The sequence below is a fragment of the Ochotona princeps genome, chromosome 16 (assembly GCF_030435755.1).
Source record: "Ochotona princeps isolate mOchPri1 chromosome 16, mOchPri1.hap1, whole genome shotgun sequence".
Classification (NCBI taxonomy): Eukaryota; Metazoa; Chordata; class Mammalia; order Lagomorpha; family Ochotonidae; genus Ochotona; species Ochotona princeps.
In genome coordinates this window covers 8,324,559-8,342,906 of record NC_080847.1, presented here as the reverse complement: position 1 = coordinate 8,342,906, position 18,348 = coordinate 8,324,559, and the positions used below count along the sequence as shown (strand labels likewise).

Below are 18,348 nucleotides of genomic sequence, written 5' to 3'. Positions count from 1 at the left end.
CATGTTCTCTCTCTTTCTCTCTCTCTCTCTCTCTCTCTCTCTCTCTCTCTCTCTCTCTCTCTTCTAGTCCCAGTGTTAATAGCCCCAGGCATGGCACATTTTAAAGTTTATTCTGCCCTTTATAGAAGCCATTTTTACCAAGGGTATCACAGTTTAATGGAATTGGTAGAATTTAAAGTACTCTTAAGAAGAAGAAAAGTTTAGGTGACAATAACTTTTATAAAAAAAAAAAGAAACTGTGAATATGAGATTCTTTTTTTAAGCAGGAAGCATTTTCATAATAAAAACTTGCGTTGTACGTTACTCCTTGACATTTGAGGTGGTGGTGGACTCTCCAGACCCATTGATCTCCTTCCTCCCTTTCTCTTCTAGGGCTTTTCAGGAAATGCAAATGCAGACAGTGTGGTGTACGCTAGGCTGCAGCCTTCCATCCAGGCCAGATTTCTGCGCTTCATCCCTGTAGAATGGAACCCCAAGGGCAGAATTGGAATGCGAATCGAAGTGTTTGGATGTGCCTATAGTAAGTGTTTACATATCCAACACACTGAAGTGAATATCAAAGGAAATGTTACAAGAGGCAAGCTGCACACAAACATGGACTTTTTAGCTGTGTAAAGAGATATAAAAACAGCAATAATTTTTGTGGAACGCTTTGCTGGCATCCATGCATGCCAATATCGTCTTTAGTGCTCAATTTTAACATTTTAATTTAGAGACAATAACATTTCATATGCACACACGCAAACATGCCCATGCTATATTTACACATATACCATGTATGCCATGTATATGAATGTGTGTATATGTGTATATGTGTATATATATATATATATTAATACAGAAATCCATTTATCTGAATTTTATGTCATTTATTATACCCTGTTTGAGCATTATCCTCATGGATGATCCTGGGTTATCTTTCATTTAGGTATCCTGAACTTAATCAAACAGACTGTGTTCCATTTAGGATATTCAGTCATCTGTTATGAAGCAATGTTTTTCTGTCTAGCCTAAAACATAGCATGTCACATAATTCACTTGTAAATGCACTAAGCGCTCAGCATAAATTAATAGAAAAAGTAAAGACTTGTACCAGAATAAAAATATATGTTTGAGATATTTTCACATAAAAAAGATAGAAACCACAGATTTTACTTAGTCTCCTTTTAATAAAGTATTTTATTATATTTTTTTACGGGGAAGGGACCTAAGAGTTATTGATAGTCTACCCCAAGCCACATCATCCTGTTAATGTTCTTTTATAATAGAACAAAGCTAATAGGATCTGCACTTAGTGAGAGAGTAGTCTGAGGTTTGGAGAGGTTTGGGTAATTATGCCAGCAACTCAAAGACCCTGTAAAAGAATCCAGGACTATTCATTTTCTTTTCTTTCTTTATTTTTTCTAAAAGTAGTTTTCTTTCTTTTAAGATTTATTTTATTTTTATTGGAAAGGCAGATTTAGAGAGAAAAGGAGAAACAGAGAGATCTTTCATTCACTGGTTTACTCTGCAAGTGGCCACAGTGGTCAGAGCTGAGCCAGTCTGAGGCCAGGAGCCAGGAGCCTCCTCCAGGTCTTCCACGTAGGTGCAGGATCTGGAGGTTTGGGCCATCCTCTACTGCTTTCCAAAGCTATAGGCAGAAAGCTGGATGGGAAATGGAGCAGTCGGGACAAAAACCAGTGCTCATATGGGATTTTGACACATGCAAGGCGAGGATTTAGCCACTAGGCTATCATGCTGGGTCCAGGACTGTTCATTTTCATCCAATCTTTGTTCCTTTAGTAAACAGTTATTTTTTATAAATGTGCTAAAGCACGTTACACACAAATCTCATCACTTTGTGATACAAGTTGAGTCGGGCTTTGGTTTAGTGAGGTGTGTGACTTGTTGAATCTGTCTACACTGGGCCACGTTGTGCAGAAAGGACAGGTCTGCCATGGGATGAGGGGATTTTCTCTACCACCAGACAATCAGCAACGCTTCGGGGCCTTCCAGAGCTTACAGAATGATAGTGTTCATAATAATCATGGCTAGAGTGCTCATAATAATAGCTTAGTCTTTATAATTCCAGAAAGGGCAAATTCTAGAAAAGATTGGCATAGTTTTTATTTGCATGTGCAAGCTCCTTGTGTGTCATAAATAGTTGATAATGATTTAAAAACAGCACCAACAACTCTTCCATTTCTCTGCTTTGCAAATGATAAAGTTAACACAAGAGAGATCGCGTTCCTCAAACCTCATGGATTAGAGGTGGCAGAGTTGAGTGCGCAGCCAGATCTATCAGACACTGGAGCTGTGGCTCACACTCCCTCCAGCTGCTGGCTAGGAGATGAGTCACAGGCAGCCCACTTGTCACCATCTGCCCAGCTCGCGAACTTGGCTTCAGCAATACAGTTATCTGCTCTGATTTTTGCTTTAGTTCATCATTTCCTGCATAACAATGTCAAGAAAATCATCCTCAGGCCCAGCGTGGTAGCCCTAGTGGATAAAGTTCTCACTTTGCATGTGCCAGGATTCCCATATGGGCTCCGGTTCATGTCCCATCTACTCCACTTACCATCCAACTCCCTGCTTGTGGCCTGGGAAAGCAGTCGAGCATGGCCCAAAGCCTTGGAACCTACATCCACGTGGGAGACCTGGAAGAAGCTCCTGACTCTTGGCTTCAGATTGGCTCAGCTCTGACCATTGTGGCCACCTGGAAGTGAACCAGCAGGCAGAAGATCTTTCTCTCTGTTTCTCCTTCTCTCTAAATCTGCCTTTCCAATAAAAATAAATCTTACAAAAAAAAATTAAGAAAATCGTTCTCTTAAAGTATTACGCTAGGTAAGACTCTCTTATTTCTCTTTGGATCAGAGTTTAGCAAAGCATATGCCACACAATGTATGTCAGCACCACAAATTTCAAAATGCTTCATACATTCTCTTTTTATTTGGATATCCCCTTATTGAAATCTAATGCAGTAGAATGACGGCAAAAGTCATCATGTAAGTCGTATGTGTCATTTACAGTTTCCATGGGTGTATTCTCATTTTCATTTAATCCTTAAATACATCCTTTAATAGAAATCCAAGTCTTGGAAAAATTAAGTGATTTTTACAGTATTATAGACTTCATATATTCATTCTATGGTAGAAATTCAACATTAGTTCAATAAAGGCATTGGTGCTGTTTTGGCTGAAGCTTGGTACCTCTCACACTATCCATGTGGTGGTGATCACTAAGGTACTATTTCTTTCAAATACTATGCAGATGTGGCCATTCATTGGCAAGCATTTGGAAGGCAGATTTACAGAGAGAGGCAGAAAGAGAGAGGGGGAGGAGAGGGGAGAGAGGCTGAAGCCAGGAGGCTGAAACTCCAGCTAAGTAGCAGCAGCAGGGGTCCAAGCACTAGGATCATCTTCCATGACTTTTTCAGGCACAGATGCAGGGAGCTGGATGGGAGGTGGTGGAGCACCAAGACTCAAACTGGCACCTGCATGAGATGCTTGTGCTGCTGCTAGAAGCTTAACCTGCTGTGTCCAGACAGCAGCCCCAGGGAGCATGTTTTGACTGTTAGTGGCTATGACTACTAGTTAAAACTCAAGTAACCTATACATGCCCTACTTTTCCTCATCTTTAACTACATAGAATGTTCTATTTGCTGTACTTCATTTGATGTCTTTGTAGTGCCGGTATTTAATATAGATAGATAGATAGATAGATAGATAGATAGATAGATAGATAGATAGATAGTTCTCACTGGTACCTGTGGCTAAAGTAGCAATACTAGAGGTCAGTATGATTTTAAGCTAATACTTTAATGCATATGATAAATTGCAGGACAGAAATCAATGTGAAATGAGGTGGTAGAGTTTTAAATTATTGTTAAAAAGGGAAAGTAACAACCTTAATGCAAAATATATTCTCATTGATACGCAGAAAACAACTCCAAATGAGTTGGATGTGACTTCCTTGGGGGAATGTGCTTTATCAAATTGACTTTAATCCCCCAATTAAACTGTAGCCACATTCACCTATTCCACACCTACTCGCTGTATCAGTCTTGTAAAATATTAGTATGTTAAGGCCACATTACAGGACCTGGTGTAATGGCATAACAGATAAAGGTACTGCTTTGAGACACTGACTCCCCCTATGGGTGGTGGTTTGTGTTCCATCTGCTCCTTGCTAATAGCCTAGGAAACACTGTAGAAGATGGCCCAAGTGCCTGAGCCCCTGCCACCCACATAAGAGGCCCAGTCTCACACCTATCAGGCCTGGCCCCACACTGGCCGTTGTAACCATCTGGGAAATCACCCATCACATGGAAGGTTTTTCTCTTGGTCTCCACTCTCTGTGTAACTCTGACTTTTAAATGAATAAATAAATGTTTAAAATAGCAGTGTTAGATGTTATGTTAGCCATACTTACTGTACACATGCTGCTCCATGTATGAGAAATCTCTCTTTTCTTAAAGAGTGAGAGTTACAGAGCTGGAGGGAGAGACAGAGACCTCTTCCCTCTGCTGATTTACTGTCTGCAAACCAGGCCAAAGTCAAGAGTCAGGACCTCCAGACTGGTGTCCCATGTGAGGGAAAGGGGCCCAAGTAATTGCTTCATCCGTTGCTCTCCTAGGTGCAATAGCAGGGAGCTGGACCCCAAGTGGAGCAGCTGATGCCCATGTTCTTGGGGTGTCACTGTTCCAGGGGGGCAGCCTCACTACAGTGCTGATCCCAGAAGCTATTTGTTATAAGAAGTTTCTGATTTAGTTCCAACAACACGGAGGGTAAGACATAGGGAAATCATTTACAGCAGGAGCAAGAGGAGACAGGCAGAATTGTCTGCAGAAGGAATCATAGTGCTTGCTCTGGGCTGCCTGGCAGAGAAAGAGCTTGGAGTGAGGCATTTTCCACCCTCCAAAGGAAAGGCTGAATTTGCTGCTAACAAATGCTTTCTGCTGCAGGATTTTTGTCTGCAACTGTACTGGGCAGCACCAATCCAAGATCAGGTTGGTTTTTTTTCCAGACATACAAGGCCATTCTCCCGTGAACTTTTAAACAGGGAAAAGTGGCTTGTCAGGGAGGGGGTCGTTATGTCAGATTAAAGCCATGGATGACCCCTCCATGTTCATCCAAGGGGATTTCTCTTGAGGTTAAGGAAAGCTGGAGGATTACACAGAGCCTGCCAGCATCTTCTGACAGTGCCTACCCACCTGCACCAAGTCAGTGCAACTGTTGGGTACACTTTGCCAGAGCTATTTGCTCAGGAATGGCACACATTAGAGTGCTTCACAGCTCCTGACATGGGAGAAAATTAACTGTAGACATTGGGCACCTTGTCCAAGTTACACAGGCAGATGTAGGATTTAATTCAGATTTCCCACTTTCCAAAGCCAGGCCTCTTGACACGTGTATGAGTCAAGCATATATTAACCTTTTAGATATTTATTGACACTTTCTGAAAGAAATTTCTTCCAGATATTGGTCATAGGGAGGAATTCTAAAGTAATATAGATTAAGAAACATGGGCAAAGAAAATGGCAGAAATACAAGCTGAATGTAAGGTATCATAGCACAAGCATTGGGTGTAGTGAATAAAGTAATATTAAGATGCAAGCATTTATTGCAATAGATTGTTTTAAAAGCAGTTCAGCTCTTTTGACATGGCAGGTTAGGACAGCGGGATAGGAAAGATGGTATGTCCCAGTCAGGCACAGTAACAAGGTCTCTGAGATGAGGTGCTTATGTTGGAATGTGGTCATTTAGACTATAATGAGGAGTGGGAGTTGGAGGATTAAATCTGGAGGCAGTCCTGCAATCAGGACCTTCTACTCTGAGACAGTGACAAAGGACCCCCAAGGTACAGGAAAAAAGAAGAGAGCAGGCAGTTTCAAATACACCAAGGAGTCTGAATCAAGAGATGTTGGTCACTGTAGCTGAGCAGACACCGAGATACCAGCCTGGAAGAACTCTGTGGAAGGCTGAATCATATCCTGGGAAGTGTCATGGAGAGCAAGTAGATTTAATATCATTGTTGACTCGTTGAGTACAACTGCCTGTGAAATATGGAATGTTGGATCTTTAAGGCTTTTGGTTGAAGGTATAGAATTAAAATCTATAGAAATGTTATACTTAATAAATCATGGCGTGTTTTACTTGTGGTATTGCTGATGTCTTTGAAAAATCACTTTATATCTTAGAAAATCGTAATGCAGGCCTATTATAATTACAACAGATCCTTTTTAGAGTTTCAGGTAGTCTAAACATTTTTTGTCCCGGGGCCCCTTGTGCCTAATCCATGTGTTAGCTAAAGTTGGTGATGTAGACTTGTCCTGTAATTATTTCAGGGAAAATGGCTACTGTGAGACCCACACATAATTTTACTGCCCCGAACCCCAACAAGTTGGAGCAATAACTTGTCATGAAAGAACATCAAGTGAATGGAAAATCCATATCAAAGAGCATGTTCTACTTTTATGTCAGTAAACCTGAAGTTGTTTTCTGAGTAATGAGAGAAGTAGAAGCTAAATTTTATGGGATCAAAGGGAAAGTATAAATTTCAGATATCTTGACCATCACTGCTGTGAACATGTTTATAGACCTAGAGAGGAGATGTGTGGGAGGAAACAACTTGTGGAATAAAGAAGAAGGAAAAGCAAAGAAAAATCTTTGATGATAAAGGAGTACCACTTTACTGTACTTCCCCAAGTGAAGACTGGTATGGTGAGGCAGAGGAAGGACCAGTAGGGGATGTGTATGTGTCTGAGAGGCCTCTAGGGGCTGGCGGGTAAACCACCGGAGAACACTCCCTCTCATTGTGGGTGGATTGCTGAGGCAATCATTCTTTAGAACAAATGCTGAATTCCTTTTCTTTAGTGCCTATGTAAACATCTTCATTTTGCAATCAGTGATCTTCTCTCCCTCATACTCGTCAGAACATGAAGAGCAACCAGCTGTCCTGCCTTCCTCTACTAATTTCAGTGCGCCACGATTTCATGATTTTCCTGAACTTGATGTCTTTGCATGATGTCTTTAGCAATTATGACAAATCCACCCTTCATTAGTCTGTACAGGTTATTCATAGACTCTCCTCTCACTCATTCTCTGTCCTAAGCATAGAAATCAGTTCTCTGGTAACCAGCCACCTCGTGTTCACCTCGAAAGGTGTTTCCATCCAGTCAGAGAACAGCCTTTCTTCTTATCATCTGCTTCCCTATTCTATTTCTATTATTTGTCTTTTAGACAGATGAATGAATGAATATAAGAAGGCTTGGTGAACCACTGGGTGGCTTTCTCCATTATACCAGTGGCATAGTCAGTGAGTTAAAGATCAGAAATAAGGCAGAGAGAGAACGGAGAAATGTTGTAAGGGTTAAACTATTATGGTTAATTGCTTAAATGCAGACTCCTTAAAGACAAAATGGTTTGCTATATTTAGCAAATGAAACATAAGTCAAGAATTATAAAACTCATATCAGGTATTTAAAGATTAGAATGTAGGGGCGGGTGTGGTGCTGCAGTAGCTAAATTACCAATTTGGGTTGCCAATATCCGGCATCCCAGTGCTGGGGTAAAGACCTGCCTCCCCTCCTAACCCAGCTCTCTGTCACTATGCGCTCTGGGAGGCAGCGGCTGAGTGACACAGTAAGTGGATCCCTGATGGAGTTTGTAGTTTCTGGTGTCTGGCCCAGCCCTGGCTGATTCAGACATTTAGGGAGTGAATCAGCAGATGCAAGATACCTCTTTCTATGTATCTCTCGCTCTTTTTTTTTCTGCCTTTCAAGTGCTTTTAAAATTAATTGATTCAAAAATGGGAATGCACATCAATTTTATAATGTGAAGGCAATGGAAGCTGAAATTATACATATTATCAGATTTCTTCTATAAGCATGTAAATAGGCAGTAGAAGAAAGTAACTTGAGAACCATGGTCAATCCTCAGGAAGGGGAAGCTCTGATGGGCAGATGATAGCTTTCTGGGTCTTCAGGGTGCTGATCTCTCATGCCACCTGTTTGGTAGGGGGAAAATGAAAGCAGTATATTTATAGGATTTACTATAAAGAATAGTTATAATTGAGTTCAAAGTGTATTTATTGGGGAACTGCCACCAGATAACTGCTACAGGCTTGAGCAAGGTAACCGACATATTCCTGCTCTCATGTTATTCATTAACTGATCCTGACACAGAGGAACCCTATTTCATGTTATAGTTTAAAAGGAGATTCTTGCCAGTCTAAAATCAAAGAGGATAAATTTTCTGATTATTTGCAAAGCTTATAGTCTTAAGATTTTAATTCAATGGTAGGTGGAGTTCTATTAAAATCAGGTTAGCTATTATAATACTAGAAAATAAGGAAACTATGAAAATCTAACAAGGTCATGTCAAATGAATTCAGCAACTGTGGAAGAGGGTTTTAATGACCAAAGAACAACAATCAACATGGAAACTAAGTACCAAGGTTTTAAACAAATTAAACATCTCAAGTCATGATAACAAAAAAATACTCCACCTATGAAAGACATTAAGGATACAATTTTTATGACTAATTAATGGAGGGAAGATATCATTCACCCCACTTTTCCTATGTAATGTGTGTCTCAGGATAACCAAATAAGAGAAAAAACTTCTTTATAAAGAATGGTATGTAATAATTAATAATAAATATAAAATGGCAATAGAAAATGTTCATTTTGTAATCCTAAATAAATGAACAGGTCAAAATGACTATAAAAATTCACAAAAAGAGAGATGATTTTCTTTTCAGCATCAGCAACATTAGTAGGGCTTTTATTGAAGCAGCCTACTGTCCGCAAGTTCTGGGTGAAATCTATTTAAAAAATAAACTACATCCGAGCTCTGAGATTCAGTCCAAGCAGACAGAAAATTTGAGAGTGCTTGATTTTTGGAAGAAGAGAAGCAATCTCTGTTTACAAAGAAAAACAGGCCAATTTTATTAGCAGAGGAGAAGAGAGTTGCCAGAGTAGCTGTGGGTTGAGGAGGTTACTTAGAGAAGAAGGTGGTCCCTGCATAGGCATCCCCCTCAAATCCTCCGCTGACTTCTGAACCCCATGTGCTCAAGATGAGACAGCGACAGGCCCAGGAGAGAACAATAGCTGAGAGGTTAGGTTTCAGCATCTGTCTGGTGCTGAACAGATGTTCTTTGTGGTTCAAATTAGAGCATTTTGTTAAACTCCCTGTGTTTACAAGTGACACACCACAAGGATATCGTCTTAAGAGTTCAAAACCACACCTGTGATCCAGTTGTTACATCGTAGGACTAAGGACCAAATCAAAGTAGACCTGTCTTCACAAGGCCTGGAACCAAACCTCCCTCTGGTCAAGGAGGTCCACCCTCGACTGAGGCTCCTGCAGACCAATTCTGTTTGACTCCTGCCATCTCCTTGCATCTCTCCCCACCATCCCCATCTTCTCCAGTTCCCATCTCTCCTAACTCCCTCCTTTCCTGGCCCTTGTTCACAAATGCAGGCTTAGCTACTCACCTTCAGTTCACTTATTCAGCATCAGTATTACCTCCATGGAGATGGTCTGATTTCTCTTCTCAAGGCTTTCCTATAACCCTGCTCTTTTCTTTCACACATCACTTAGCATTTGTAACTGTGTCTGTAAAAATGGGATTATATGCTGGTGTCTTTTCCTTTAGATTGGAGGAGCAATGAGGATAGAATTCTTGACTGTTGCAATGCCTGCTCCTCTGGTTGCACTTGGTACAACCAATGTCAATAAGTATTATTCCTTGGATGACTTAAGGAAGCAATTATGATTAGCCGTAATGGAAACTGAAAAATAATTAAAAACATAAAAATCACAAATTTATTGCAGTCATATAACAACTAATGGAGATGTACATGTGAGATTTCAAATGTCCTCAATAAAATGATACCAACAGTATGCAAAATAATAGACCTATAGACATGTGAAAACTTTCACCAATTCATGTGAGAGTCTGAAACTATTTTTCACAGATTACAATTAAGGGAACAGAGAATCAGCGTTTAAGTGACTTTGGTGACATTACAAAAGTTAGAAATAAATACCAGAGACAGAAATAACACAGCCTCTAGTGATGCATTCAAGTGTCCTTGATGTAGTAGATATAATTAATCTTGAGTCTACTTAAAGGTTAATTTAGATTGATATTTAAGTGGTAGTGATCATGTTTGTTCCCGTAACCTCCTTGCATGTTGATACTGCCCTTAATCCGGCCTATTTAAAACCATAGTATTGAAGTCACCTTTTCCCTGTGGTTATATGCAGCACTTGATTCTCTGCCTTCTTCCTTTTCATTGTGTGCATTTAAGTTGTTTTAAACTTAAGAGACCCTTAAATCATTCTGGGTTCATTTATGTTACCATGCAAAAATAGTACAACCCATTTCCTGTTGATTTCTTGAGTGCTTGGTCTCGCCTCTCCTTTGCTTTAAAAACCCAGTTCAGTAATTCAGATCTCAAGTGCCTATACATCATGCTGGTTCTTCAATATTTCATTATACAATAGTTTAACAGTACTCATCTGATTTATGTTTCTTAGAAGTCAGAATTGGACCTGTGTTTAGTAATTCATATGTAATAATTTTCAAATAAAAAATAGAATGATCAGTGTTTAAGGCTTATTTTATGTTCAGCCAAGAAGAGTTTGGTCTGTAGACCTTTTCTCCAGCTGATAAATTATCTATATTATTTTTTATTTATCATTGGAGGTCATTCTTTTGTTCTATTTAGGGGGAGATTTTCAAAGAATTAAAAGGAAATGAAGAACTTATTCATGACTTTCAAATAATGTTTGTTTTGTATTGTTCTATGACTAGTTTAACCATTTATGCATTTTGGATTCCAGTTTTTCTTTTTTAAGTTTTTTAGTCATGTGACCCCATCAGTAATGTTATGATTCATAGTGTAAGCCACTCAATCAATTTATGGTGGAAACAATTTTTAGGAAAAATCAGTACCTCCACAACATTCAGCATTCACGTACCATATAAATAAATAAGACACACTCATTTTCCATGGTCCAGTTCACTATGCAGTGAGATTATTATTTTTTAGGGAATAGGTTTCTATAACCTACTTGTTGAATATCCCTCATGCTGTCATCGCCTCAGTATTACTCAGAAATCTGTGTGCCTAGGTTTCAGGTTAGAATCGTCAAGATTTTAATTTGGTGAACACCCAGACAAAGGTTATTGAGAGTTCATGGAGACCCGAAGGATTCTTCCCAGTTGTGTCTAACATGGCTCGAACACGAAGCTCAGTTTGAAAAGCCATGCTGGGGGTTGGCGTTGTGGGGTAACAGGTGAAGCCGCCACCTGCAATGCCAGCATCTTACTGATCCAGTTTCCTGTTAATACACCTCAGAAGGCAGCAGAAGATGTCCCAAGCTGCTGTGCTACTGCACACATGTGGGAGACCTGGAAGAAGCTCCAGACTCCTGGCTTCAGCCTGGCTCAGTCCATCTCTTGGGGCTCTTTAGAGTGAACCAGTAGAAGGAAAATCTCTCTCGCTTTCCATGTCTTCCTGCCCATGTGTAACTCTGATTTTCAAATAACTAAATAAATCTTTTAAAAAGCCATGTTCTTGGATATATTTAATGTATTTTTTTAGAAATCCACTTGAGGAGTGGGGAAGGATGTTGTGTTTTTGAGGATACTTCAGAGTTTATGAAAAATAAAATCAAAAGGTATTTATTTTGGATCAAATAATTTTTGAAGTCCATACATTCTTGTTATTATCTGCGTTTTCCCTAAACTTTTTGAAGACCTCTTCTACAAGCAGCAAGTTCTATAGCAAGGATATAGAGGTGAGGAGAACCAGTAGGATCTATGGCAATGGGGAATTTGTACATGTCATTTACAGTGGCACAAAAGAGGTTTTGCTGCTCGAGGAGGTAAAGCATTTCTGCATTTCAGGTGGCATTTTTTTCAGAGGACAAAGCATATGGACGCTTCTGTGCATCTTAGGAATCGTTGGAGGCCTGGCCCTGATACCAAACCTCTGAACCTGGACAGGAGCAGTCACACCTCAGAGGACAGCAAGCTCTTCAAAATAAAAAAGAAATGTTCTTTGTTTTTCAGCTTGTGCTGTGTCTTGCACTATGTTCACAGAAAGCTTTGTTCTAAATGAGATTTGAGCTGAAAGCATTCACGGAGAAGGATTCAGGCAACCAATGACTGCACTGGTCGTCAGCTGAGTTGGGAGCTGATAGAGAAAACCCACAGAACCCCCAGATGTCTGGAAATGATGCTTGCTGCACCTGACCATGACATTGGATCATGAAGGGATTCTTGTGTGCCCCAGAAACTGATTATCTTTTAAAGATTCACTAATATAGCAACTGTATTGATCGTGCTATTTTTGCTGTTCTCCTTTGCTTGCCCAATTTTCTAGTAATGAATATTACTAGTTGCTAACATTTGTTGATCGTTGGTGATGTGCCAGCTTCTAGAAGCTGTGTGGATAAACAGTCGTAGAATCACTGTGTGGAGCATGCTGCCAGCACTCTCCTTTAGAAGAAGAGGAAACCTGGATGAAGTGCTTATCATGCAGGGAATAATTTGTAAATATGCACTTGGCAAATGTGACTGAGGCAAGGATCCTGTGATGGGAGATGGTTTTGGCTAACCAAAATGTCATTATAGGGATCCTGTGAGAAAAAAGGGTGAGCATAGGCCAGAGGGCGTGTGAAAGCTGAAATGAGACGTGGGAAAGAGATTTGAAGATGCTGGGACACTCATGTTATCCATGGGAAAGGGGGCAAAGAGCCAAGAAATGCAGTGGTCTTGAGAAAGTAACAAGGCAAAGAAAAGGATCATTTCCTAAAGAAGTTGAGAGTGAAGAAGCCCTTGCCCACCCCTTGGTGCCCCTTAGGACTTCTCAAGTCTAGAATTACAACGTAGCAGTTGGTGACACTATAAGCCACAGGGTTGTTTGTTGTTACTTGTTATAGCAACAAGAGGAAATGAGTACTGTTGCTCAGGGTACAGTGAGGGTTTAAATCTGTGAAGACTAGTTACCGTAGTTACCAGACTGAACTGTAATATACACTAGTGCCGTTGGCTAAAATGAGGGTGAACATGTCAGAATGATATGCAACTTGGTCTTGGAAAAAAAGAATTTAAGTTCTTCTCGTTGTAAGCCAGTGCTGGATTCAACCACATCATTCATATCAGAAAGTAGCCCCATCATCATAAAACTCCAATTCATAAGCATACTAATGAACAAATTTAATTAATAATTATGAAAAATATTCTGCCTTTCAATCAAGTGAAAGTCTTCCTCTACCCTTTTGGACTCTAGGTCTTTTACTATTACCAGTTTTGTTAACTTTAGAGTTTTGCTTTTCTATACTTATTTTCGCAATATCTTTACTTTTACTCTTTATGCAAACTGACTGCATAAAATTTTAGAATAATAGAAATGAATAAATAAGTTGACCATTAATTAAAAATTATTATTTAGGCATTTGGTGTTTGTAAACAAATTAATATTGGGGTAGATTAATTTTGTAAAAATGATTCTAGAAATGCTTGCAGATTGATTTTAGTATAAAGAAAAACTATTATTGAATAATCCTGAAATGTTTCTTTTATGAGAATTTATCTGCATTGTCAGTGTTCTTTTAGTAGTTTGCAAATTTGGAAAACCCATGTGGAACAGCAAAATTAAATTTACCCTGAACATTACCAGTGATGGCTAGAACTTAAAATATTACTTTCATGATCAATGACACATAGCCCAACTGCGCTTTTTATGTTATAACGCTAAAGTAAAATTTTTGAAACATGAACACTATTCAAATACAGAATAAACAAATATCAAAATTATTTGATTTATTGAATAATGAATCAAAAGAATGGTAAAGAATGTAGTTAAAAGAAAGTTCAAGAGAGGGACTATCTGTAGAGATCTAAGGAGAATAGTGGAATGATATTGTTAGGCAAGCATACAAGTGGTTAATTTCCAACAGTACAATAAAATCGTCGACTTTAGAGATCCACAAGAATATTTCAAATATTCGTTGGAAAACAGAGGGTTTGGGGAGGGGTGGGGAGAACCCTAGTATCTATGTAACTGTGTCACATAATACAATGTAATTACTGAAGTTAAATAATAAATAATTAAAAAAAAAAAGATAATTTGTTGTGGGTGCAAAAGTTTTGAAATTCATGAATATGCTTTTTTCCATAATACACACTTTCCATGCTTTTTGAAGTTTCTTTATTTGAAAGGTAGAGGTGGTGGGAGAATGAGAAGAGAGAGGGGGAAAGGAAGAGAGAGCTTCCATCTGCTGGTTCACATCCCAAGTGCCCACCACACCAGGGATGGACCCAGCTGAAGCTAGGAGTCCCCCATGTAGGAAGCAGAGACCAGTTCCTTGAGGCACCCTCTGCTGCCTCCCAGGGTGCATGTTAACAGGAGGAGTGATGGGGTGTGGAGGTAGGGCTCAGTAAAAAGCCCTGTAGAATGGGATGTGAGTGTTCCAAGCTTAACGTTACACCTCAGTGCCTGCCCCAAACTTTCTATCTACTTATTTTACTTGAGAGATATATGGAGAAAGAGACAGAAACAGATCTCCCATCCATTGGTTCACCATGTTCTTTTTTAAGAATTTCATTTTTTCCCCCACCAAACAGAAGTCATTTGTATGTCTACTGGCAACAATCTAAAAAAAAAAATTAAGTTGTAACTTTACAGAATCCAGCTTTCATCGGTGACAAATAGTAAAATAAAGCATTCATTCTGTCACCTCGATCTGGATGAGCCGTAGGCAAGTGGGTTAGAAAATGCTCAAGTAGGACAGTGGTATGTTTGACTCCTTTGTTTATTCCAGTTTTTCAGTATTAATGGCAAAGGACATACCCGTGTCGTCAGCATTCATGGAGAGCAAAGTATCGTTACAACATAATATAACTTAAATACCCTTTGTCTGTCTGTCTTTCTCAAAATATTATGTTTTTCTTTCTTTTTTTTTTCATGATATGATTCCATAAGTACAGGGATTTCCCCATCCTCCCCCATTCATTCCCCTGCCCATACAGTTTTCCCTCATATTTTTTTACAATATGTAGTTCTTCAGCAACAATCACATCATTCTGCTACTTAAGTGTACCATAACATTATAGGTACAGACAGTGGTAGAAAATCCAGTATCCTATTGTCAAGACATAATGAACAATTTCAATGGGAGTCCTCCTTTTATTCATGAATGGAGCTGCATAGTGTCATATTTCTATAATAGTTACTTTACATAACTCAACATTTTGTGATTATGGTTTAAAATTGTAAATGTAATATTAGATGCATTTTTTTCTAGATAACTTTAAAGTGGCATTTGAAATGTGACATTATAGTAAATGATTATTCCATCTAAATAGCACTAATAATCCTCCTGAATGTTTTCATTCAAAGAGACTTCATCTTTATGTGTTACATATATATTGCTTGAAGTTCTCCAGGTCTGATAATAGGCTCACATTCTGACTTAGCGTTTGTCTGCTGAAGGATATTGTCTAAGAGCACCTGAGCTCCACGATGTGATTACAGCTGATTGGTTGATCTTCTCTTTTCCACGCTTTCTTCCTTTCAGGCCCAGTTTTTCAAAGTGAGCCATCCTCAGTCCTCCTTTTTATTCTCTATTCTTGTCATTTCTCAGAGCTTTCTTTCATAACAATTGAATGGTATGGTGTTGGGAAAATGTCCAGGTTTCTTGAAGTTAATCATTCTAAGATTTTCCTATTTTGAGCGGACAAGTTCTAGCACTTAAAGACTGCCGAGAGGGACAAAATTATCCACTCAGATCTGTCTTGGTCTCAAGGTCTGGACACGAGAGAGACCCTTCCTAGTGCCTTACATGACAATGGGCTTCCAGTACTCTTGGTGAGGACACTTTTTGCAGTCTTTACTGCATTTTGGACTTACTTGTTCACTTACTAAATACTGTCTGTCTACCCTGCATATAAGTACAGTGAGGAGTTTATTCATGTTTGGTTTGAACACTCTTTTATCCTAGCATCTAGGACGGGCTGGATAAATTGTATTAAAAAAAGGCAAAATACATTGGATTGCATGTGTGCCTTGACATCAGCGGGTAGTAGCTAAGAGTGAGAGATGATGGAAAGTAACTTCAGTTTAAGAGATGAAACCGGACGCCATCGCTTGAGGCATCTGCTGTTGGATATGTTCCTCACTACCCCTTTTGCTGGTGGAAATATCCCAAACCCAACAGCTTTAGATGCCATAGAAGATGAATATGTCCATTACAGAGCAATAATAGCATCAGTGTGAAAAAAAGAGAGGAAAAAAAAAATAAAAGGATACATAACACAGGCTAAACCTTTTATGGGAAAAATTCTCTTGGTAGCTAATTCCAAAAATAGTCTTTATCTAAAATAAAATCATTACTAAGATGGTTGCCTTTAAGCGATACATTAACTCAGAGATAACTGCATTGCTCCAAATATGTCAGCATTGAAAATCTGTCTCATTGGAATTTTTCTTAATTTATTATAATCTAATAATCATAGAGCACATTATTTGTATTTGACACAGAGTTATGTTTGTGCCAGGCACATTCATCCAGCTATATAACAAGGAATAATTGTTCACTTAACATTATTCTTTCTACAGAATGCAATGTTTATTCATGTGCACTTGGTGAATGAATTCTTTATGAGCACATTAGCAGGATGTGAAAAAAAATCAAACCTTTGAATTTTCAAAAGTTAGCTCTGCAAAATAACTGAAAGAAATTTTTGAGGGGTGGTGGATATAAATGGTTCACAAAATGTGATGGATAATCTGAATGAAATGCACATTTTTGCATACAAGTAGCTGTAACAATTTTGTCAAGTGGAACAAGATGAGTAAGCTGTAATGTCATTTTGTTCACTGGAAGAAGTCAGCTTTCCAGTTGAAAAATCACTTTATATGTTATTGGTTTCTCCTAACCTCTTTATTTATTATATAAATGTACTCTCAAGAATAATAGCCTTAAAAACTTTTTTGATTTGTGAAATACAGAAAATACTGTCAGGATTTCTAAGTATTATCAGTTCTTTTGTGTGTCTCATTCAGGGTGCAACTGATTTTGACAGATGTACTGTGAACATTACTGGTGAGACATGACATCGTTTTCAGATGAGCTGAATAAGAGTGATCTTGACAATGAGTGGATAGGGCATTGTCAGAAAGCTGAAAAACATGTCCGTGTCACTGTTGGGTCATAAATACGATAGCATAGACTGTTTAGTAGCTTTTAGCCAGTATCTTTCCAACAATGCCTTTCTTTGAGAAGGCAAAAAATAACATTCTTCTTAAATACTATTTCTTAGCCATGAGTGTTTGAAATGACATTTTTATGAAACTGTGGTGTGTCTAATTGTGTATGGATCTCTTATAACATGTGTGTAAAAAATTTTTAAGTTATTAGCGTTAGCATTGTGGTACAGTGAGTTAAGCTGCTGGCTGAAATGTGGGAATTCCATATTGAGACTCAGCGGTTCCACTTCTGATCCAGCTCCCTGCTGATTCTCTTGGAAAAACAGCAGGAAATGTCCTAAATGCTTGTATCTCTGCCAACCTCAGTGGAGACCTGCATGGAGTTTCAGGCTCCTGACTTCAGCCTGGTCCAGTTCTGGCTACCGCAGCAATTTGGGAAGTGTACCACATGATGGAAGGTTTCTCTCTCTCTCTCTCTTTCTCTCTCTCTCTTGTTTCTCTTGCTCTCTCTCCTTTGTTTCTCTTGCTCTCTCCTTCTCTTCTTCCCTCTTCCCTCTGCTCTTTCTTGCTCCATTACTCTCCTGTCTCTGTCTCCTATATCCCCCTCCCTCCCTCTCCACTTTTCAAATGATTAATCTTTAAATGCAGACACTTCTGAATCCAACAAAAATTTAACTCCAGCATGTCAAGTTTTCATTGACAAATTGACCATGAACATGTGTGATGACTCATATATATCTATATATCTTTATCTATATGTAGATATATGATGTAATTATTACTTTGATTTTTTTCTCCTTGGAATGTAAAAAAATATTTACAGATATAGGTGTGGGTAACTGGTAGATGACTCATCAATACTAATTTGTATTAGTCGATAATTGAAGAACATTTGATGTATGCCTGCACAACTACCAAGCTGTGAGAGTCTGTTGATAACACATCTCTAGGGAAAAAGAAAACGGTCTAAAGGCAGCTCAGGTGTTTATTATGTGAGGATGAAAGGCTTGCTCAGTTCTCCTGCTCTTGTGAAGTCTCTATTTTTAAGGCTTTTTTCTTCTGTTCTTAAAATCTTTGTGTTGATGTATTCCTTGCTTTTGGGTTTCTTAAAATAAATCAAGGCACTTCAAAGAGCCAAA

General features: G+C 38.8%; 1 protein-coding gene across 3 annotated transcripts in view; it reads left to right on the top strand.

Annotated features, from left to right (window-relative positions):
* Nucleotides 1-18,348, top strand: part of CNTNAP4 (contactin associated protein family member 4) — a 557,001-nt gene that overhangs the window by 434,764 nt on the left and 103,889 nt on the right. For all 3 annotated transcript variants that reach the window (XM_058674663.1, XM_058674664.1, XM_058674662.1), the window contains one exon: nucleotides 373-520. In XM_058674663.1, the coding sequence (XP_058530646.1) occupies nucleotides 373-520 (148 nt within the window). The remainder of the gene's footprint in view (nucleotides 1-372; nucleotides 521-18,348) is intronic.